Source organism: Leptodactylus fuscus, chromosome 4 (assembly GCF_031893055.1).
Source record: "Leptodactylus fuscus isolate aLepFus1 chromosome 4, aLepFus1.hap2, whole genome shotgun sequence".
NCBI lineage: Eukaryota > Metazoa > Chordata > Amphibia > Anura > Leptodactylidae > Leptodactylus > Leptodactylus fuscus.
The window spans coordinates 207,950,070-207,974,198 of record NC_134268.1 but is presented as its reverse complement, the minus strand read 5'-3'; the positions used below and the strand labels follow the sequence as shown (position 1 = coordinate 207,974,198).

General features: G+C 45.1%; 1 protein-coding gene across 1 annotated transcript in view; it reads right to left on the bottom strand.

Moving 5' to 3' along the window:
• The window catches only part of LOC142200948 (macrophage mannose receptor 1-like), a 95,187-nt gene that overhangs the window by 31,400 nt on the left and 39,658 nt on the right, over window positions 1-24,129 (bottom strand). Inside the window, exons 12-18 of the mRNA XM_075271701.1 lie at window positions 16,567-16,599; window positions 12,084-12,247; window positions 8,023-8,090; window positions 6,594-6,697; window positions 5,833-5,975; window positions 4,992-5,106; window positions 1,863-2,002 (exon numbers count right to left, since the gene is read on the bottom strand). Coding sequence (XP_075127802.1) covers window positions 1,863-2,002; window positions 4,992-5,106; window positions 5,833-5,975; window positions 6,594-6,697; window positions 8,023-8,090; window positions 12,084-12,247; window positions 16,567-16,599 — 767 coding nt within the window. The remainder of the gene's footprint in view (window positions 1-1,862; window positions 2,003-4,991; window positions 5,107-5,832; window positions 5,976-6,593; window positions 6,698-8,022; window positions 8,091-12,083; window positions 12,248-16,566; window positions 16,600-24,129) is intronic.

Here is a 24,129-nt window from a genome sequence, read left to right as displayed (position 1 = left end):
TGTGTAGACGTGCTTATTTAATCCTCTGGTGTGTGGAACTGTGTGCAGAAGCGCGTATCCAATCCTCTGGCATGTGGTACTGTGTGTAGACATGCGTTTCTAATCCTCTGGCGTGTGGTACTGTGTGCAGCTTTGCGTATCTAATCCTCCCCGTGTGGTACTGTGTGTAGATGTGCGTATCTAATCCTCTGGCGGTGATACTATGTGAAGACATGCGTATCTAATCCTCCAGCGTGTTGAACTGTGTGCAGACAAGCATATCTAATCCTCTGGTGTGAGTAGATCGGAGAAAAAAAACACAGATATGTTTGCGCTCCTGTTGGGTCACTAGTAAATTATTCAAAACAGTAGCTCCGTCCAACCCTCCCAGTTAGACTGGAAGATAACTGTCGTCCCAATTCTGGGGAGTCCACAGTCCAATAATGAGACGTATTAGTCTGAAATGAGGGTCGCAAACACCCCTGGTGAACCGACTGGCAAACTGAGGCTGTGGGTAGTCGGTGGTGCAGAGCTGAAGAATACACTGGGACACAGTGAAGAACAAACCGGGTGGCGCTTTCCTCAATGGCATAAACACAGATGATAGATGCAAGACACTTTATTGGATAACGTGTTTCGGGGTTTGGTGTCATAAGAACGCACCCCTTCGTCAGATCTCCGGATATGTGGTGCAGCAGAGTCCTATGTAGAAAGCACAATATACTTTTGGCGCCAAGAAAAGCAGCCTATATAGCGTTGGTATTGTGCACCGCTATACAGGCTGCTTTTCTTGGCGCCAAAAGTATATTGTGCTTTCTACATAGGACTCTGCTGCACCACATATCCGGAGATCTGACGAAGGGGTGCGTTCTTATTACGCCCAACCCTGAAACACATTATCCAATACAGTGTCTTGCATCTATCATCTGTGTTTGTGCCATTGAGGAGAGTGCCACCCAGTTTTTTCTTCACTGTGCCCCAGTGTATTCTTCAGCTCTAATCCTCTGGTGTGTGATACTGTGTGCAGATGCGCGTATCTAATCCTCCCCCGTGTGGTACTGTGTGCTGAGATGTGTATCTAATTCTCTGGCATGTGGTACTGTGTGCAGAGGCATGTATCTAATCCTCCAAAGTGTGGTACTGTATGCAGACAAATGTATCTAATCCTCCCCTGTGTAGTATTGTGTGAAGAGGCGCGTATCTAATCCTACAGCGTGTGGAACTGTGTTTAGATGCATGTATCTAATCCTACAGTATGTGGTACTGTGTGCAGACGTGCATATCTTATGCTCTGGTGTGTGGAACTGTGTGCAGACGCATGTATCCAATCCATTGGCATGTGGTACTGTGTGCAGACGCATGTATCCAATCCCCCGGCGTGTGGTACTTTGTGCAGACGCGTGTATCTAATCCTTCGGCATGTGGAACTGTGCGCAGCAGCGCGTATTTAATCCTCTGGTTTGTGGGACTGTGTGCAGACGTGTGTATCTAATCCTCTGGCGTGTGATACTGTGTGCTGATCTGTGTATCTAATCCTCTGATGCATGTATCTCAGTTTGGATATCAGTGTTGGGTTGTGTATGTGGAGTGACCGTGTGTATTGCAGTTGGAATATGAGTGAAAGACTTGCAGGTTTGTATTGGCTAAGGGGGGGGGGCATTGTGTTTGGAATGCTGTATCTCAGCAACGGTACGTCCAAGCGAGTTGGAGTCTCGTCTTAAACCTTCCCGGATACCTGCAGTATCTCTGTACCAAATTTGGTGAAGATCCGTCCAGTCGTTTGGTTCGCATTAGAGAACAGACAGACAGACAGACAGAAATTCATTTTTATAATATAGAGAGATAGAGAGATAATTACTTACACGTAAATATGTAGTCTTCACCTTCTCTGGATACCCTTTGGCCCAGTTTGTATAATACAATACACTCTGATCTGTCCAGAGATACTTGTATTGTTCATACTTGTCGTATAATCCAATCCAGACATCGACCGTAATGTTTATTAAATGAGACATCAGAAAAGCTGTAATAGAACATATGATATGTATGTATTATATATGTATCACCACGTAGGGAAATACATTGCAGTCGATCCAATGCAGAGGGGCAGAAGGGGAAGGAGGTTGTAATTCACAGTAAATGAAACCCAAATAAAAGGAATCCAGATAGTGAAATCTATAACTTTTATTCTAATTTCTTTTTATTTGCTGATTGCTTATTATTTTTATTCTGTTTCTGGTTCATGACTACGGGGGCGGCCATCTTGCCTGAGCTTCCTTCTCCTCTGCTTACAGCATTTAGTGATATGCTTTATGGCACTCTCATGGCCATAGGCAGAAATGGACTCGAGCCGACTCCTTAAGGTCTATGGGAGAGTTTTCTAGTTTTCATGTTCTGTGCAGGGAGAAGGAGGAGATAAGATGTGACATCATCTATTGTCAGCAATGGATGTAAAGAATAAAGATGGCTCTGTGATCTTATCTATAGAGGTGATGTCTTCTATTGTAATACTGTTGTAATTGTAATGTAAATGAAGTGACTGCTGCAAAGAATTGGCTGTGTCATCTATTATTAGGCTAAAGTGAAAATTGAAAGAAAATAGTGACATAAAAAATGTAAAAAAATAAATAAATATAAAATTACAAATTTGTTCAAACTAAAATTGACATATGTCCTTAAAGGATTAAGTGGAGACAAAAAATATACGAGTATATTCCCTGTACTGGATAAGCTTACAAATAATATATAGGCCGGTGCCATGACACTGACATTCTTAGTTTGTAGAATGGGCGCTGCAAGTCTTCAGGCTCCGCCTCTTTCGTACTCTCTGTGATGTCACTGACTCTGCTCTACTCCTGCTGCAGGTACATGGAATAGAGTTGGGCTGGTCACATGACCTAGAATCAGCACATCAGTAGGTAAAGCAGAGCTCTACTTCTGAGCGCTAATGCACATGCCCGAGCGCCATTTTCTTGTGGACAGTGGAAGAAAGAGCACAAGAAAATGGCGCTCGGGCATGCGCAGTAGCCTTTTTAAAGGTTATTTAGGCACATGAATATCAAAAAACACGTTATTCAAATGATAGAGCCCCTTTAAGAGTAATTGTGCCTATACTCAGCTTTGGGAGTATATAGTGCCTAGTGTGTTACTGTAGGAGGAATAGATGTAACTTCCTAATAATAAAAATAATCGGGCACTGGGGATCGTTGATCTATTGTCACGACCTGATTGTTTGTATGTGTTTCTGTTGGGGATTTGATCCGGGCGTCTGTGATCTGCTGGTGGTTTCCTTACCATTGAGCCATCTCTGTATACATAGCTTTGCGGCCTGCAGTGTATACTTGAGGTTCTTGGGATCGAACCTCAGGTGTTGGTCATTTCCATCAACCTATCGGACGGGTCTGGGGCCTGTATAAGGAAGAGGGCTGGCTCCACTAGTTGCTGGTTTTTGTGGTTCCAACCTAAAATTTGTGGCCCTGGGAGGAGGAGTGTTTTGCTTGTACTTCAACTGACTAGGAAGTGGTGTGAGTGTGGCCTTGTGTGTGAGTCTGACTTGTCCCTCCACACTTCTACTCTACCCTGTCCTTCAGTTCTGTTTGCCTGGCACTATCTGGTTGAGGTTTGGGTTCCAGTTTATTTTGCCCCAGTCCTGTGTTAACCCTTTCCACTGTTCCTCTCCTCATTCTCTTGTTTTGTATTGTGTTGTGCTGCGTGTCTGTTGTCCTGCACATCCCATCCGGTTTGTTTTGTCTGCAGCTGCACCTTGGTTTCTGTAGGGGTCACCACCTTAGAATCCCCAGTCCCTAGCTCTCTTGTAGCTCTTGCCCTATCTGTCGGCTAGGCCGTCGTGTTAGAGAGCCAGGAGTTTTCGGGGGCCAAGGTTAGCTTGTGTACAGCTGACCACCACCCGCAGGCAGGGCCTAGCTAGCTGCTGTAGCGTTAGGGAAAGTCTCCTTCCCCTGTTTCCTTAGCGGTGCAGTCTGCAGTCGGGATTCTGGGTCTGAACTTAGACACGAACGTGACATCTATAGAGTAACATGTTTATCCAGTCCAGTGAATGCGCTGCTAAGCTTTATATTTCCCCACATCATCTCTTTAAAGGGATCCTATCATTAAAACTCTTTTTTTCTGCCTACCACGTAGGAATAGCCTTAAAGGCTATTCCTCTCCTACCTTTAGATGTCTTCTTCGCGCTGCCATTCGGTATATAATCCGGTTTTCGTCGGTATGCAAATGAGTTCTTTTGCAGCACTGGGGGCGGGCCCCAGCGCACAAACAGCACTGGGGGCGTCCCCAATGCTGCCAGAGAACTTTCCAGTGCCACCTCCATCTTCTACAGGAATGGGTGTTCTTCGTGTCTTCTTCCAGCGGTGGCTTCAAACTTCTAGGCATAGGGCAAAGCCAACTGCGCACGCCTGCTAGCTACAAGAAAATGGCCACTTACACAGAACTAAGCTGTCACTATACAAAACTGAAGACAACTGTTGTGTATAGTATGCGTGTCGAAAATGGCCCCAAATACCTGATGGGTGCAGACATTAGCTATCGACCCCCACTGATATTTATGGCCCTTGTACATGAACTAAGGCCTCCATCCCCCATTGACTTTAACCACTTCCAGACCGCCCATAGACTATAAACGTCCGGAAGGTGGTTGCCTAGTTCTGACCGGATGTACTGGTACGTCCAGTCAGAACACAGCAGCTGCATGGAGATTGTGCAGCTACTGAAGCTGGGAGCCGGCTGTAACTTCAGCCGGAGCTCCCAGAGAGATGGCAGGGAAGGTTTTATTTCCTTCCCTGCCATCTCAATCGCTGTGTATACAGCGCTCAATGAGCGACAGAGCAATGGAGACAGAGATTCACAAGGGGACAAACACCATTTGATTAAGGTGACCCTCACCCATCTCTCTGTGAAGCTGTGGTGATAAGCTGGGTCTGGTGATGTTCCCTTTCAAAAAAACAAAACAAACTGTACAAAATACAGTAAATAGAAGTCTATCCATTACTTACATTGTACCAAATCATCATTTATAGTCACCAGATTTCCTCCCAAGTACTGACACGCATGTTTGGCGTTATTCCAGCGAACCCCTTCATCTTTTCCTGTTCTAAATATCCTGTAACACTTAAATAGAGAATATTAGAATACGATTATGACATAAAGACGATAATACAAATAAATATCACAATAAATCCATTAAGTAACATTTCAGAAATAAGGCTTTGGTTACATTGTATGACATATACAAAAAGTCCCCAGTATACCCATCATCTATTATCGGACATTTGGAATCGTCCTCTTTATAGGGTTTTCCCATTGTGAACATAAATGTCTGATAGTTGGGGATCCTATTTCTGAGACCTTCACCTAAGACCATGACCTGGTGTATCCTGATGTCTCCCGCTTGTTGTGACTGGAGAGGGGGGCACATACTTCTATGGGAATTTAGTAAAATAATTGAGCAAACATGTTTGGAGGTGCCCGTGTGGTTTATAGGAAGGGTCACATGACTGTAGGTGGGCGAATGAAGAGAGGTGAAGTTAGAGGACATGTAAGGTTTCCTGGGAAGTGTCAAGAGTTAAGAGTCACCAATACCACCTAGTTATAGGGACTTTGTTATAGAGGGTGCAATGGCTGCGGGCTCACCTGTGCCCCGGCTGCTAAGGAGGATAAAAGGTGAGAGGCTTTCCCTTAGGGCTCAGTATTTCGCCTCTGCCAACAGAACAGAGTCCGACCGCACATCACTACTCACTGTAGCTTATATTTAGGGCTGGATATACAAGTTACTATTGTAGTCCTGTATGTTCTATATTCTATATCCTGCAGTAATATTAACATTGATGAAATTACCTTTGGTCCAAATGGCATCCAGTCTTCTGGACATCCACCTTCTGGGGCAGGAAGAGTTGGGGCAAATGTGGCATTAATGGTACTGTTTGATCTTTCACAGATAAATGCATTATGAACGCCACAATGTCTGTAAATCCATAATCCTATAGAAACAGAACAATGGAAAGTAACAGCATGTCAGTGATGGGCAGGAAAGAGGAACCCTGACTGCTGGGGGTGGTGGGAGAACAACAACTAAGAGATTCAGACACCTCTGCTGGTCTTGGGGGCTTATTGTCAAGCCTTTTTGGTAACTGCAGTGCAAAAGTTTTAGGCAGGTGTTGGGAAAGTCAGGTCCTAATGCTTTTGGCTAGCACCCTGGCCCATTCATTTCTATGGCCTCAAACATACATCCATGTGTTATCCACATCCATGTATTATCTCAGCCCATGTATGTGGCAAAACTTAAGACAGGTCCTAAACCAGTCTGTGTTTGTGGGCTGGGCTCACTGACGAGAGAAGTGAATGGGGTCATAGAGAACAGGCAGCCAACAGATGTCATCCATGTTCCCTCTATGTAGTTCAACCATGAACGTTCATGTACATGTAGTCTCAGGAGTCAGTTTTGTTACTTTTTATTTTGGAACAATTTTAATATAAAATCTGCCCCCCTAGTGTGCAGGAAGTGAGGGATAAACCAACTCCCCTTTCTCTCATACCAAGCAAATCTGTACTCCTGATATAATTTCATACAGAAATGTCATTATAAACTTAATCCATACCCAATGGTAGTCGCATCTCCGTGCAAGACTCATCATCATAATAGTGATAGTCCGGCTGATTTGGCTCCCAGGCAACAAAGTCAACTGGAGAACCGTCCATCCATCTAATAATAAAGAAATGGCGTCATCAAGATTATAGTGTAGTGAAGAGCTATCGGTGCCGGTACGGCTTTCTAGTGGTGTATTACACCACATGTGTCCCAGATGGTGAAAGGTCCCCTTTAAGAGAATGATCAGACGAAATACTTAAAAAGGGTGTATGACATCACTAGGCCAAACGCTACGAGGAGGCTCAATAGAGGTGAGGGAAGGTGAGTAGAAAAGGTTTTTATTTTTTTTTCACCTCCCCTGGGCCACTACCTATGATATGGGGACTGAAGAGACCTCAGAGTATAATAATTTACCATAATGAATCCCCAATTGTTCGGTTTAGTTAAAAAACAAACAATTTTGGATATTAGGGTCGAACCCGGCTTGTGAGAGCGTCTCGCTCATCTCTAGCACTGATATGTCAGTATGTACTGGCCAGGCTGGTAGTTTACCAGTCAGATGTGGCCTATTGTGCTTTTGTTTTTAAAGGGATTCTACCATTAAAACTTTTTTATGGGCGATCACATGTCGGAATAGCTTTTAGAAAGGCTATTCGTCTCTTACTTTTAGACGTGGTCTCCGCCGCGCCGTTCCTCAGAAATACAGTTTTTTACCGATCTGCAAATGAGTTCTCTGGCAGCGATGGGGGCGGGCTCCAGTGCTCAAACAGCGATGAGGGCGTCCCCACCGCTGCCAGAGAAGTGTCTCCAAGCGCCGCTTCCTTCGTCCGCCGCGTCATCTTCAATGTCTTCTTCCGGTGCAGGCTCGTAACCGAGCAGAGCAGACTGCACAGGCCACGGGAAAATGGCCACTAATAATATTGTACAAGCGGCCATTTTCCCGTGACCTGTGCACCTGCGCACTCTGCTCGACGTTACAAGCCTGCGCCAGAAGACATTGAAGATGACACGGCGGATGAAGGAGGCGGCGCTTGGAGACACTTCTCTGGCAGCAGTGGGGACGCCCTCATCGCTGTTTGAGCACTGGAGCCCGCCCCCATCGCTGCCATAGAAATCAATTGCATACCGGTAAAAACCGGTATTTCTAAGGAACGGCGTAGCGGAGACCACGTCTAAAGGTAAGAGACGAATAGTCTTTCTAAAGGCTATTCCGACGTGTGATCGCCAAAAAAAAAAGTTTTAATGGTAGAATCCCTTTAAGTACTTGCAGCCATGATCATATGGGGCTGTAATGTATGGCAAAACATTGCAGCACCAAAAAAATTGCTCCACCATCAGATTGGATGTCACTTTGGTCCTCACACTTTCCAACGTACGTCAAGTATACAAAAAAAAAATCTATAATCAGTTTACTGTCACTTTCTCCATCAAGCACCTACTTTAATTTTTTATCCGGTCTGAAACGTTGTAGGCCGATGAAATAATATTTCCATTTTCTTTTTGAAACCTAAAAATGGAAAATAAAAAATCAAAGGGATTAAGGCTCTGTTCACATTAGAATCATATCTGTTTTTAATTCATCTTTTAAAGACTGGCCTATTTTGGACCATGTGGACCATGGAATTATTTTTCTCATTTTCAAAAAACACATTCTAAGAGTAACAACTTTTTTTTACTGTTACATTTAGTGAGGTGTAGTTTTTTTTTTCGTATCATTTTAGGGTACATCAGAGGCGCAGCTAGCAGGGGGACACCGGCCCCAGGCCCAGTGATTTTGTAGGGCCCACTCGGGGGCCACTGCTAGTGCGCACAAAAATTTCAACTGTATCGACATCTACAGGAAACCGATGCACTTGAAATACATGGTAGAACAGAAACCTATTAGCTTCCTGTTCCGCCATCTTTTAACCTGTACTTACAGAGCAGTGATGGGGTGAGCAGGATCTCCTCCTGCACAGCCTGTGCACAGGGCCGCCATCAGGAATTTTGGGGCCCCATACAGCCTAAGTGTCCGCCATTTTTAAACTACTGATGAGCCGGTCCCGATGAGCTGAAATCGGGACTGGCAAGTGCTGGGGCGGGCAAGTGCCGGGGGGCCCCCAGAGGCTCTGTGGACCCCGGCACTTGCCCGACTATGCCCTGCGCTGACGCCGGCCCTGAATGACTGCTGAGGGCGCAAGGGGGCCGGCACACGGTGGCGGGCCAAAACCGGGCCCCCTCCATTTTTCAATTTTGCCGGGCCCCTGACGCCAGTACCAGTAATACTGGCCTATCGGCGGCCCTGCCTGTGCACATCTATTTACTTGCAGGTAGTACCATAGAATAGGGAATTGAGGTTCCAGTAGGAAAGTAGAAGATGCGCAGAGGCTGTGGAGGCCCCGATCACCCCATCACTGCTGTGTAAATACAGTATAACTATATAGGGCAAGAGAATATGGAATGGTATGTGGGGAAGGGGGACTATTGCTGTAATAGTGACCTAATTACCCCCCCCCCCAGGATATAGTCCCCCTCCCCCACATACCATTCCATATTCTCTAGCATTATTTATGTGGGGAAAGGAAATATTACCTGTGGGGGCAACTACATTAACTACCAATAAGTAGAAAAACAACATTTATTTATATTCAATAGTTGGTAGAACCTCCACGAGCGGCAATTACAGCCTCAAACCTTCGGGGCTTTCCAGAAGTCCTTGTATGACGGATAGTGGTATTTTATTCCATTCGGCTTGGAAGACAAGTACATTCTTTCACCAATTTTGGACGACTGCAGTTTCGGGGGTCTGCCGACTCGGGGCACATTCCACTTCTTAATCACATAGGCCACTATCGATTTTGGGTAATTCAGTTCACTTGCCATGTCCCTTAAGGATGGACCATTTCTGTGGTACCCGACAATTACCCTTTTCTTGAAATCTGACAACTCTGCACTTCATGGCATCTTGCATGCGACTAATGCCAATGATGTTTCCTACACAATATTTTACGGTGGAAGGCGTGACGTACATCACAACCGCAGATATCTTCATTTGCATTTGCATGGGTGTCCAAATACTTATTGGTAAACAGTGTATTACAAACCCTATTACAAAAAAGGACCTGAGACTTCACCAGTGACATATGCGAGTGATGTCTCGGGTCCTTTCTCTTTTTTTTTTTTTTGCAGATTGAGAGCCCCATATAGGGATCACAATGTACTTTTTTTTTTTTCCCTATCAGTATGTCTTTGTAGAATGGGAGGAAATCCACGCAAACACGGGGAAAACATACAAACTCCTTGCAGATGTTGTTCCTGGGGGGATTTGAACCCAGGACTCCAGCACTGAAAGGCTGCAGTGCTAACCACTGAGCCACCATGTTGCCCCCTTCTCGGGTCCTTTCTTGTGACCGCTGAGGCATTATTGATTTAAAGGGTTTGCCCAGGTAAAATTGGACATCCCCTTTAACTTTTAAATCAGCAGGTGGCAGTGAAAAAAAAGCATACTCACCTGTCCCTGGTGTTCCGGGGTCCTCCTGCGCTTCCCGATTCCTCTGCGCCAGTGGCTTCTCTCGGTCTTCTTCAGGCGTTCTGCTGAAGCTGCTGATTGGCCTCAGCAGTAACATGACCGTTGAGGCCAATCAGCAGGCTTCTGAAATATACACATGATGTCATATCGCATGCCATTCGCTAATTGGCCTCAGTGGTCAACAGCGTCAGCGGAACTCCAGAAGAGACCCGTTCAGCAGAAGGACCGGAATGCGCCAGAAGGACACCGGAGCATTGGGGACTGGTGAGTATGAATTTTAAAAAAAATTTCAATGCCTATGGCTGATTTAAAAGTTAAAAGGGTTGTCCATTCTTGTCTGAACAATATAGGGGCGTATAGGAATATTATTGGGGGGGACACACAGGGGGAATTATTTATTGAGGGGCATTATTCATTTAAAGGGTTGTACTGTCATAAATTGTAAAGCAGGGAGCGTTATAATGTACAATCACCCCTTTACCTGCACTGGGCTGTCTGTCACCTTTGCTTATATGCAGAGCGGCTGCAGAAAGATATCACAACAGCAGAACCATGGCAGCCCAACACCATACTGTATACTGTAGAGAGTGGTGATTGGCTGCACCAGCTCCGTATAGAAAGAATGATGGTAGACCCAGGGATAGAGGGGAGGGTGCAGGTAAGTGTCAGGGCATTTTTATTTATATCCCTGGCCGGATGCCTGCATTAATATTTCTGATCCTGAACAATCCCACAGGAGGTATTAATTAAGGGGCATAAAGGGGCATTGTTAGTTTAAAGGGGTTGTCCCATCACAAGGATCCTATCTATACTGCTTGTTAATGTGGATTTAAGACTTTTCCTAAATACACTGCTTCAGCAAAACTGCTTTGTTTGTCCACTATCTTAATTTATTCAATTCATTCTTGACACAGCCCTTGGCTTATCTGCTCAAAAGTCCAGTGATGTAGCTGCCTGCTCTCCGGGGGGAGGAGGGGCTAAGTGCACGGGAGCGAGCCTGTGTTTCTAGCTATTCCTGTGTCTTTGTCCTGTGACCTAGCTTCCTGCTCTCAGATAAAGGAGGGGGGAAATGAGTGCTGCTTTCTTATATAGAACAGTCTAAATCCTAGTGGGCTAAAGGACCTGGTGCCTCTGCTCACTAGGATTTAGCCGACTCTATATAGAACAAGCTAAATCCAAGTGTTATAGGACCTTTGATGACATCACACGTCCTTCAGTCGTCCCATAGGATCACGCTATGTGGTGGGCAGAGCTACACACTAATTTGGGGGGCGGAGCTAAACTGGAGGTAGTCGAACAGTATGGCTTTGCATATGAAACCCTGCCCACCAATGACGCAAGAAACCAGGAAGAAAGAAGGTTTTACAGCAACAAAGACTGGTGAGTATGCGACGTGGGAATACCCCTTTAAGATATATTTGGGGGTATCATTCGTTGTCGGGATTTTTATATAATGTATTTTATAATTGGGGGTTTCAGCAGGATGGGGACTTTGTATAAGCAAGGAAAATGTGGGTCAGGTGTCTGGAAAGTGATGAGGAGCCAAAGATGTCTGTGCTGCAAACTTTAGTGTATGTTCACACGGTGGAAACCTTTTCCATCGTGTGAACTCTCCGCGCGGCTAGCCATGACGGGATGCTGATGCAGTGCACCGGCATCCCATCGAGGCATCCTGCTCCTGATTAGGCCCGAATGAAGGGGCTTAATCGGGAGTGAGTCTCGAGATATCCAAGGTGTTACCACTTAACTCTTTGGAGCAAGGCCAATGCCCTAGTTACTCATTTGCAAATAGACAAACACAGCAATATCTCAATGGAGGCAGCAATTCACAAGAGGGAAACATTGTCTGATTCAGGTGACCCTAACCTATCTATCGGCGGTCCTGAGGCGATGTGTTGGGTTTTTCTGACAGACTCTCTTTAAAATATTATACAATTAAAAATGACTGTGGACCCCGTAGCATAAAATAAGAATATTTGTATTCACACTTACGTATCTCCAGAGGAATCTCCGCTCAGAGTCACTGTTAATGGTGACAAGATGAGAAGATTTGTGTTTGCAAAATTCTTGAGCTTTCTCCATCGGCATTTCATCTTCGCTAACATAGTATTGGCTGTCATTGTAGATCAGCCAACCATCACTTGTAAATTCATATTCTATGATATAAAGGAGATACAAATATATTATTAGAATATGTAAGTGGGAAGGAATGACACAAATACCTCTTATATATGTAACAGGGATCATGGCGGCACAGGGAGCAATGTATTGTGGTACGTGTTGTGTATTCTACCATTTTTCAATGCATCTTTTTCTTACTAGCCATGGGCAAAGGCCAAAGTGTCAGCCGTAGACAGAAGGACTGATTAAGGGTATAAGGGTATTTGCCCCTCAAACATATTGCCCTAGAAAGAAAAACATGCATTGTGGAATTTCCATTTTATTTTTCTTCCCATGGTCTTGTAGATACGTCCCCACTGCACACACCTACCTCTCCTTCTTTTTACAGGGTATTTGGGCTGGGGTCTGCAATTATCTAGGGGGTCAACTATGAGCACTGATATGTATCATTGGTTCTGTGCAGGGTTTGCACTTACTTAAAAGTTCTGTTTAAGTTTATCTGTTACTAGCAGGAGGACCCGGCTTCGCATGGGTATATTTAATTTTTTATTTGTGTAGTGGCCCCATAAGAATTGTCCAGTTTTGCACTAGTGTATTTTGTATATTGTTTGTGTGTGTCCATAAGCGTCATGTGATCATGTGTATCTCATTTCGGATATCGGTGAAAAACCTGCAATCAGTTGTTATGGAGACCTGGAGTAAAGCTGTGTGTATGTGACCTTGTGTAACAGTGTCATCCACAGCACCCTGCCCCTTTAAGGCTGACAAAGTAGTGAAGAAAAATGGCTGGGTTGCTATGAAAACCTGGAGTAAAACTCTAATATGTGGTACTCTCTGCAGAGCCGTGTATCTAATCCTCCAGCGTGTGGTACTGTGTGCTGATACACATATCTATTCCACTGGCATGTGGTACTGTGTGGAGTGGTGATATCTAATCCTCACCTGTGTGGTATTGTGTGCATTGGTGCATATCTAATCCTCTAGCATGTGGTACTGTGTGCAGTTGCGCATATCTAATCCTGTAGCGTGTGAATTTGTGTGAAGACGCATGTATCTAATCCTCTGGCGCTTGGTACTGTGTGAATACGTGCGTATCTAATCCTCTGGCTTGTGGTACTGTGTGCAGACATGCGTATTTAATCCTCCGGCGTGTGGTACTGTGTGCAGACGCATGTATCTAATCCTCAGGCGTGTGCTGACATGCGTATCTAATCCACTGGCATGTGTTACTGTGTGCAGACGCGTATATCTAAACCTCCCCGTTTGGTATTGTGTGCAGTAGTGTGTATCTAAACCTCTGCCATCTGGTATTGTGTGCAATAGCGCGTATCTAATCCTTCATTGTGTGGTATTGTGTAAAGACGTTCATATCTAATCCTCCAGCATGTGGAACTGTGCGCAGACGCGCGTATCTAATCCTGCGGCATGTGGAACTGTCTATAGACGCACATATCTAATCCTCTGGTGTGTGGCACCGTGTGAAGACTCGCGTAGCTAATCCTCTGGCATGTGGAATTGTGCGTAGATGCGCATATCTAGTCCTGTGGTGTGTGTAACTGTGTGCATTGGCGTGTATCCAATCCTCCGGTGTGTGGTATTGTGTGCTGTGCAGCGTATCTAATCCTGCGGTGTGTGGAACTGTGGGCAGACTTGTGTATCTAATCCTCTGGCATGTGGTACTGTGTGCAGACATGCGCATCTAATACCTTGGAGTGTGGTACTGTGTGAAGACGCGCATATCTAATCCTCTGGCATGTGATACTGTGTGCTGACCTGTGTATCTAATCCTCTGGCGTGTGGAACTGTGTGAATACGTGCATATCTAATCCTTTGGCATGTGGAACTGTGTGCAGATGCGTGTATCTAATCCTCTGGCGTGTGATACTGTGTGCTGACCTGTGTATCTAATTCTCCAGCATGTGGTACTTTGTGCAAAAACGCACATCTAATCCTATGCATGTGGAACTGTGTGTAGATGTGTGTATCTAATCCTTTGGCATGTGGAACTGTGTGCAGACGTGCATATCTAATCCTCTTGCATGTGGAACTGTGTGTAGACACGCGTATCTAATCCTTTCGCATGTGGAACTTTGTGCAGATGCATGTATCTAATCCTCTGGCGTGTGATACTATGCGCTGAGCTGTGTTTCTAATCCTCCAGCGTGTTGTACTTTGTGAAGATGCGCATATCTAATCCTCTGGCATGCGGAATTATGTGCAGACGTGCATATCTAATCCTCTGGCATGTGGAACTGTGTGCAAACACGTGTATCTAATCCTTTGGCATGTGGAACTGTGTGCAGACGTGCATATCTAATCCTCTGGCATGTGATACTGTGTGTTGACACATGTATCTAATCCTTCAGCATGTGGTACTTTGAGCAGACGTGCTTAGCTAATCCTCTGGCACGTGGAACTGTGTGCAGACGCGCATATCTAATCCTCTGGCATGTGGAACTGTGTGCAGACACGTGTATCTAATCCTTCGGTTTGTGGAACTGAGTGCAGACGCGCATATTTAATCCTCTGGTGTGTGGAACTGTGTGCAGACATGCGTATCTAATCCTCTGGCATGTGATACTAGGTGCTTACCGGTGTATCTAATCCTCTGGCATTTGGTACTGTGTGCTGAGCCGCGTATCTAATCCTCTGATGTGTGTATCTCAGTTAGGATATCAGTGCGGGATTGTACATGTGGAGTGATCGTGTGTATTGCAGTTGGAATATAAGTGAAAGAATTGCAGGTTTGTATTGACTAATGGGGCTAGTGTTCTGAGAATACTGTATCTCAGGAACGGTAATTCCGAGAGAGTTGATGCCTCATCTTAAACCTTACCAAACACCTGAAGTAGCTGTGTGCCAAATTTGGGGAAGATTGGTCCAGTTGTTTGGTCGCACATAAAGAACAGACTGACACAGGCAGAAACTCATTTTTATATTATAGAAAGATTATATATGAACCATTGGGGGCACTGGTGAGTGGGTATAAGGATGGTCTGTAACACATGAGAACAGCAGTATTATAAATGGCACATGGTAGGTGATAGTCCTGTTATAGAATTAACATTAGGGATCTAGAGTCTTTGAAGGAGCCCATGTGTGTAATTGTACAGACTGTAAAAAGACAATGAGACATTTTATATTTCTATAAAGAATGGGTTTAGATAATCTAGGACTCAATTTGGATATCAGTGTTGGATTGTACATGTGGAGTGGCTGTGTGTATTGCAGTTGGAATATGAGTGAAAGATTTGCAGGTTTGTATTGGCTAATGGTGGGGTCAGGGTGTTGGGAAAGCTGTATCTCTGGAACGGTACGCCCATGTGAGTTGGGGCCTCTTCTTAAACCTTTCTGGACACCTGAAGTATCTGTGTGCCAAATTTGCTGAAGATTGGTCCAGTCGTTTGGTCACGCATAGAGAACAGACAGACAGACAAGAATTCATTTTTATAATATAGAGAGATAAATTTAGAGATCTGGGGTTATTAGTTTAGAGGATCTGGTCTGGGGTCTGTACTAATTTAGGGGTCTGGGCTGTTTTTGTGTTTTACATATTGCTGCAGTGATTCGTTGACCAAGTTACAGATCCTTCATACATTACAATGTTTGGAGGGATCCAGGAAAATAGAACAACAGACAATAGGACAAAAATAGAACATGGCCTATATTTTGATAGTTCATTACAATGGCCTGTCAAATAATGGTCATGTGAATAACCCCCAGTCACTGACATTGAATTTAATGCTGCTGTATGACATCCATTAAAAAAAATGGACACCACCCGGGCTTTAATCACTGTGTGAATGTCACCTTGGTCTAAAGAAACAAAACACAGAAAATAAATGCTGCATTTTAAAATACAAGCAAAGTGAATAAGATTTTATTGTGGGGAAAAAAGAGCTTCCGAAAACCTGCATTTTCAAAATGCTTGTGTTTTTGAAAAATGCATCTTATTAATTTTAGCTGTGGAATTGTGAGTGTTTTCCCTAAGAAATTTATATTTTCCACATATATTGCAAGAAAAGTAGCAGAGAAAAATTTAGCAAAAACTCAATGAAAAATACTGCGGAAAATTGGAATGTTATTTTTGTGCTGTTTTTTTTTTTTTTTTTTGCTTTGTTTTGTTTTTAGCTATGCAGGGATTTAGTCTTATGGTTTGTTTCACTCAATGGCTTTTTTTGTGGAAGTTTTCCATTTGGGATGGGAACTTTAGATGAAGAACATACTTTTATCCTTCCTACTGCATCTACTGCTGGCTTGGTTCAAAAAACCTGAATCAAAAACTGAAGTTTTTTTTTTTTTTTTTTTAATTGCTGTGTGTGAATCTACCCTTACAGAATGAGAAATAACTTACCAAAGGGTTTTGGTTCTTCCTTTAATTCTGCTCCTAAAAATAACAAGAAAGACAAAATTAGATTCACTGTAACATCCTTGCCCGTCCGAGACATATCCAGCTGTGATTTCTTCTTTTGGGTTCTTCATGGTCTATCTGAACACTATCCTATTCCCTCACCTTGGTAATTGATTTTCTACCACACCCATCTCCATCACCTTGGTTTCCATCTGCTCCTCAAATAGTTATTTTAGCCTTGCCTATGTGATTGACAGTCTATCTTCCTATCAAGTCTGGGGTAGGTTCTTCCTCCCTATTTATTCTTGACTTACATTCACATTGGTGCTAGCTAATGCCTCATGCTTGCTGGCTTTACAATTGCTGATTTGTCACCTGTATTCTTATTTTTGTCCTCTGGCTTTACCTTGGACTATTCTCTTAGATTACGATTCTGTACTGTGTTTGCTCAACTGTTTCTGAACCCTTGGCTAGCTGACCTCCCTTTGTTGTGGTTTGTCTTGTCTGCGTTCTAGGTAAGGTTTTGCTGCCCAGTTGTCTCCAGTCACTTAGGACGGGACAGGGAAGCAGGAAGGGACTGAGTGGAGGGGTTCAAAATAGGGCTCACTGTCTTGTCATGCCCCTCCCCCCCCAGGGTTCACCAACACCTACTGGATAATTGCTCCTCTAGCAATTACCTTATATTTACCTGTAATTTTACTTTCTTTGAATTGGAAGGCAGCACAAAAGGGTTTTTATCACCACCTTCAACTTCTCCTAGGACCGGCCCGCCATGGTAGCAATGAGACAGTTAATTATTGTAACTAATGTCATAAGAACCCCCACTTTCTACTAAGTTTTTGTGTTTTAATGAATGAGTCCTTTTAGTTGAGTTATATTGGGTGGGTATGCTGTGCTGCCTTCAGACTGAAGGAAAATAAAATTCCAGGTAAACACAATTTTCTTATTCATCCTGTGGCACAGAAGGGGCCTAACTAGCTACCTAAGAGGGGGAGATCATCACTTGGAAACCGTATTCAGTAATGCTGTTCAAAAGGCTGGACCTTCAGAGTGAATGTCCAGGCCATAATACTTGATGAAGGTAGAGGAAGAACTCGAAGAAGCAGCATTACAAATATCCAGAATAGATACTTGTGCGCTTTCAGCCCATGAAGTTGCTGTGGAACGTATAGAATGTGTCCTTGGTGAGGCAGGCAAAGAGAGATCTGCTAATCTATAAGCCTTCAGGATAATAAATTTGATCCATTTGGCCAGTGTGCCTTTAGAGAATTTTATCTCCTTCTGAGCGCCTGAATAGAGTACAAATAAGTTTTCCTATTTTCTTTGGTTCTATACAGATAGGTCAGAATAGCTTTTAAACATCTTGGTTGTGAAAACGTATCTGTCCTTCTGTCTCAGGATGAGGATAGAAAACTGGTAAAAAGGATTCTTCATTAAAATTTTGAAAAGTAAGAATGTCAGGTATGAAACCTGGCAGAATTCTCCGGAGGACCCATTCGGCAAAAATCTCAAATATGGGTTTCTAGAGAATAAGGCCTATAATTCTCTATAAGCCTGTAATGGCTACTAGGAAAACCACTTTACAGGCTAATGGGAGTAGAGAAAACAAAAAACTGGGATGGAATGGGAGCGCCACTGGATGGAATCCAAGGAAACCAAAACTTAAATAAATTAATATTCGTTTATTGGTTCCAAAAAGACAGGCTATGCGTTTTGACCAGCGTCTTCTTCAGACCACTATATAACAAGAACAATAAAACTCACTGCTTACAATTGCAATAAAAACATAAAATACACAACAAGAATAAAATGATTTAAAAAAAAAAGTACAAATGAATCCAAAATTAAAAGGATAGGACTGATAGGTAACCTAAGTTACATACTGACATAAGTGTTTCATAATCATATAAAATCAATGTCAGTGACAAGAGTTGGTTTGATTTCATAGCCACAATTGTAGTAAACATGGTATATACAGTATTGGCACCCCTGCAATTCTGTCAGATAATACTCATTTTCTTCCAGAAAATGATTGCAATCAGAAATTCTTTGGTATTATTATCTTCATTTAATTTGTCTTCAATGGAAAACCACAAAAAGAATTGTCAAAAAGCCAAATTGGATATAATTTCACACCAAACATAAAAAGGGGGTGGACAAAAGTATTGGTACTGTTTGAAAAATCTCTAATTTGTGTAATTAACAGCACCTGTTACTTACCTGAGGCACCTAACAGGTGGTGGCAATAACTAAATCACACTTGCAGCCAGTTGAAATGGATTAAAGTTGACTCAACCTCTGTCCTGTGTCCTTGTGTGACCACATTGAGCATGGAGAAAAGAAAGAAGACCAAAGAACTGTCTGAGGACTTGAGAAGCAAAATTGTGAGGAAGCATGAGCAATCTCAAGGCTACAAGTCCATCTCCAAAAACCTGAATGTTCCTGTGCCTACCGTGCGCAGTGTCATCAAGAAGTTTAAAGCCCATGGCACTGTGGCTAACCTCCCTAAATGTGGATGCAAAAGAAAAATTGACAAGAGAGTGTGATGGTTGCAGAAATGCACTTTCTTTTGCAGGCTGCTCTATGCAGTCTGCAAAAGAAATGATGATTTTTTTGCAATGCATTAGCATTGTAATGCATTGCATTAGTGATCAGACCCCCTGGGGTTCAAGACCCATAGGGGGTCTAATAAATGCAAAAAATAAAATAAAATAAAAAAATATAAAGAATAAAAAATTCAAATCTCCCCCTTTCCCTAGAACACAAATAAAAGTAGTTAAATACTGTGAAACACATACATATTAGGTATCCTTTGTCCGAAAACGCCCGCTCTACAAATCTATAAAAATATTTTTCCTGTATGGTAAACACTAGAGATGAGCGAACACTAAAATGTTCGAGGTTCGAAATTCGATTCGAACAGCCGCTCAATGTTCGTGTGTTCGAACGGGTTTCGAACCCCATTATAGTCTATGGGGAACAGATACTCGTTAAGGGGGAAACCCAAATCCGTGTCTGGAGGGTCACCAAGTCCACTATGACACCCCAGGAAATGATGCCAACACCTCTGGAATGACACTGGGACAGCAGGGGAAGCATGTCTGGGGGCATCTAACACACCAAAGACCCTCTATTACCCCAACATCACAGCCTAACAACTACACACTTTACACACTCAATACCACCTCTCTGACAGTAGGAAAACACCTTGAAACATGTGTATTTGGCACTTGCAGTGAGGAGAGCTTGTCACCAGCAGTGAATTTGGCCCTTGTAGTAAGTTGAGGTTGGCACCAACATTTGTTTTGAAAATCAGGGTGGATTGAGCCTCTAACCAGCAGAGTTTGGGCAAATTCATGGTGGAGGGAGCCTCTAAAAACCCCAGTTTGGACCAATTCATGGTGGAGGGAGACTCTAAAAACCCCAGTTTGGACCAATTCATGGTGGAGGGAGCCTCTAAAAACCCCAGTTTGGACCAATTCATGGTGGAGGGAGCCTCTAACCAGCCCAGTTTGGGCAAATTCATGGTGGAGGGAGCCTCTAACCAGCCCAGTTTGGACCAATTAATGGTGGAGGGAGCCTCTAACCAGCCCAGTTTGGACCAATTAATGGTGGAGGGAGCCTCTAACCACCCCAGTTTGGACCAATTCATGGTGGAGGGAGCCTCTAACCAGCCCAGTTTGGACCAATTCATGGTGGAGGGAGCCTCTAAAAAACCCAGTTTGGACCAATTCATGGTGGAGGGAGCCTCTAAACAGCCCAGTTTGGGCAAATTCATGGTGGAGGGAGCCTCTAACCACCCCAGTTTGGACCAATTCATGGTGGAGGGAGCCTCTAAACAGCCAAGTTTGGACCAATTCATGGTGAAGGGAGCCTCTAAAAACCCGTTTGGACCAATTCATGGTGGAGGGAGCCTCTAACCAGCCCAGTTTGGGCAAATTCATGGTGGAGGGAGCCTCTAAACAGCCCAGTTTGGGCAAATTCATGGTGGAGGGAGCCTCTAACCAGCCCAGTTTGGACCAATTTATGGTGGAGGGAGCCTCTAACCAGCCCAGTTTGGGCAAATTCATGGTGGAGGGAGCCTCTAAACAGCCCAGTTTGGGCAAATTCATGGTGGAGGGAGCCTCTAACCAGCCCAGTTTGGACCAATTAATGGTGGAGGGAGCCTCTAAACAGCCAAGTTTTGGGAAATTCATGGTGGAGGGAGCCTCTAACCAGCCCAGTTTGGACCAATTAATGGTGGAGGGAGCCTCTAAACAGCCAAGTTTGGACCAATTCATGGTGGAGGGAGCCTCTAACCAGCCCAATTTGGACCAATTAATGGTGGAGGGAGCCTCTAAACAGCCAAGTTTTGGGAAATTCATGGTGGAGGGAGCCTCTAACCAGCCCAGTGTGGGCAAATTCATGGTGGAGGGAGCCTCTAACCAGCCCAGTTTGGGCAAATTCATGGTGGAGGGAGCCTCTAAACAGCCCAGTTTGGGCAAATTCATGGTGGAGGGAGCCTCTAACCAGCCCAGTTTGGACCAATTCATGGTGGAGGGAGCCTCTAACCAGCCCAGTTTGGACCAATTCATGGTGGAGGGAGCCTCTAACCAGCCCAGTTTGGACCAATTCATGGTGGAGGGAGCCTCTAACCAGCCCAGTTTGGACCAATTCATGGTGGAGGGAGCCTCTAACCAGCCCAGTTTGGACCAATTCATGGTGGAGGGAGCCTCTAAACAGCCCAGTTTGGGCAAATTCATGGTGGAGGGAGCCTCTAAAAAACCCAGTTTGGACCAATTCATGGTGGAGGGAACCTCTAATTAGCCCAGTTTGGACCAATTAATTGTGGAGGGAGCCTCTAACCAGCCCAGTTTGGACCAATTAATGGTGGAGGGAGCCTCTAACCACCCCAGTTTGGACCAATTAATGGTGGAGGGAGCCTCTAACCACCCCAGTTTGGGCAAATTCATGGTGGAGGGAGCCTCTAACCAGCCCAGTTTGGACCAATTAATGGTGGAGGGAGCCTCTAAACAGCCAAGTTTTGGGAAATTCATGGTGGAGGGAGCCTCTAACCAGCCCAGTTTGGACCAATTCATGGTGGAGGGAGCCTCTAAACAGCCAAGTTTTGGGAAATTCATGGTGGAGGGAGCCTCTAACCAGCCCAGTTTGGACCAATTCATGGTGGAGGGAGCCTCTAAACAGCCCAGTTTGGGCAAATTCATGGTGGAGGGAGCCTCTAAACAGCCCAGTTTGGGCAAATTCATGGTGGAGGGAGCCTCTAACCAGCCCAGTTTGGACCAATTAATGGTGGAGGGAGCCTCTAAACAGCCAAGTTTTGGGAAATTCATGGTGGAGGGAGCCTCTAACCAGCCCAGTTTGGACCAATTAATGGTGGAGGGAGCCTCTAACCACCCCAGTTTGGACCAATTCATGGTGGAGGGAGCCTCTAAACAGCCAAGTTTGGACCAATTCATGGTGGAGGGAGCCTCTAAAAACCCCAGTTTGGACCAATTCATGGTGGAGGGAGCCTCTAACCAGCCCAGTTTGGGCAAATTCATGGTGGAGGGAGCCTCTAAAAAACCCAGTTTGGACCAATTCATGGTGGAGGGAGCCTCTAATTAGCCCAGTTTGGACCAATTAATTGTGGAGGGAGCCTCTAACCAGCCCAGTTTGGACCAATTAATGGTGGAGGGAGCCTCTAACCACCCCAGTTTGGACCAATTAATGGTGGAGGGAGCCTCTAACCTGCCCAGTTTGGACCAATTAATGGTGGAGGGAGCCTCTAACCACCCCAGTTTGGACCAATTCATGGTGGAGGGAGCCTCTAACCAGCCCAGTTTGGACCAATTCATGGTGGAGGGAGCCTCTAATTAGCCCAGTTTGGACCAATTAATTGTGGAGGGAGCCTCTAACCAGCCCAGTTTGGACCAATTAATGGTGGAGGGAGCCTCTAACCACCCCAGTTTGGGCAAATTCATGGTGGAGGGAGCCTCTAACCAGCCCAGTTTGGACCAATTAATGGTGGAGGGAGCCTCTAAACAGCCAAGTTTTGGGAAATTCATGGTGGAGGGAGCCTCTAACCAGCCCAGTTTGGACCAATTCATGGTGGAGGGAGCCTCTAAACAGCCCAGTTTGGGCAAATTCATGGTGGAGGGAGCCTCTAACCAGCAGAGTTGGTGGAAATCAGGGTGGAGGGAGCCTCTAACCAGCAGAGTTGGGGGAAATCAGGGTGGAGGGAGCCTAGTATTAGCAGAATTGTGCAACGCTTATGGTGGATGAGTATGAGGATGCGGAGGAATTGGAGAGGTTGAGTACAGACATGGAGTTTCATGTTGGGGTGCTTTACACAGGTGGGCACAAAAATGACGGCTCTACTCAGTGGTGGTTCATTTTTATCAAAGTGAGCCGGTCGGCACTCTCAGCTGACAGACGGGTGCGCTTGTCAGTGATGATGCCACCGGCTGCACTGAACACCCTCTCAGATAGGACGCTGGCGGCAGGACAGGACAGCACCTCCAAGGCATATAGGGCAAGTTCAAGCCACAGGTCCAACTTCGACACCCAATACGTGTAGGGCGCAGAGGGGTCGGAGAGGACAGGGCTGTGGTCGGAAAGGTATTCCCGCAACATGCGCCTATACTTCTCACGCCTGGTGACACTAGGACCCTCCGTGGCGGCACTTTGGCGAGGGGGTGCCATCAAGGTGTCCCAGACCTTAGACAGTGTGCCCCTCGTTTGTGTGGACCGGTGAGAACTTGGTTGCCTACTGGAGGAACTGCCCTCCCTGCCGCCAACGTCACATGCTGGAAACATCTCCATCATATTCTGCACCAATTGCCTGTGGCAAGCATTGATGCGATTGGCCCTCCCCTCTACCGGAATAAAAGACGAGATGTTGTTTTTATACCGGGGGTCAAGGATAGCAAAGATCCAGTACTGGTTGTCCTCCATGATTTTGACAATACGCTTGTCGGTTGTAAAGCACCCCAACATGAACTCAGCCATGTCTGCCACAGTGTTAGTTGGCATGACTCCTCTGGCCCCACCGGAAAGTTCAATCTCCATTTCCTCCTCATCCTCCATGTCTACCCATCCGCGCTGCAACAATGGGACGATTCGAAGTTGCCCGGAAGCCTCCTGTATCACCATAACATCATCGGACAACTCTTCTTCCTCCTCCTCCTCCTCCTCCATTAAACGCAGTGAAGCGGACAGATGTGTGGACCTACTCTCCAGCTGTGACGGATCGGATGCTATCCCTAACTCCTCTGTGTGATCTGAGTTATCCCTGATGTCAATCAGGGATTCTCTCAGAACACACAAGAGCGGGATTGTAAGGCTCACCATCGCATCCTCAGAGCTCACCCTCCTTGTGGACTCCTCAAAGACCCGTAGGATGTCACAAAGGTCTCTCATCCATGGCCACTCATGGATGTGAAACTGAGGCAGCTGACTTTGTGGCACCCTAGGGTTTTGTAGCTGGTATTCCATCAAAGGTCTCTGCTGCTCAACCACTCTATTCAACATCTGAAACGTTGAGTTCCAGCGTGTGGGGACGTCGCACAAAAGCCGGTGTTGTGGCAC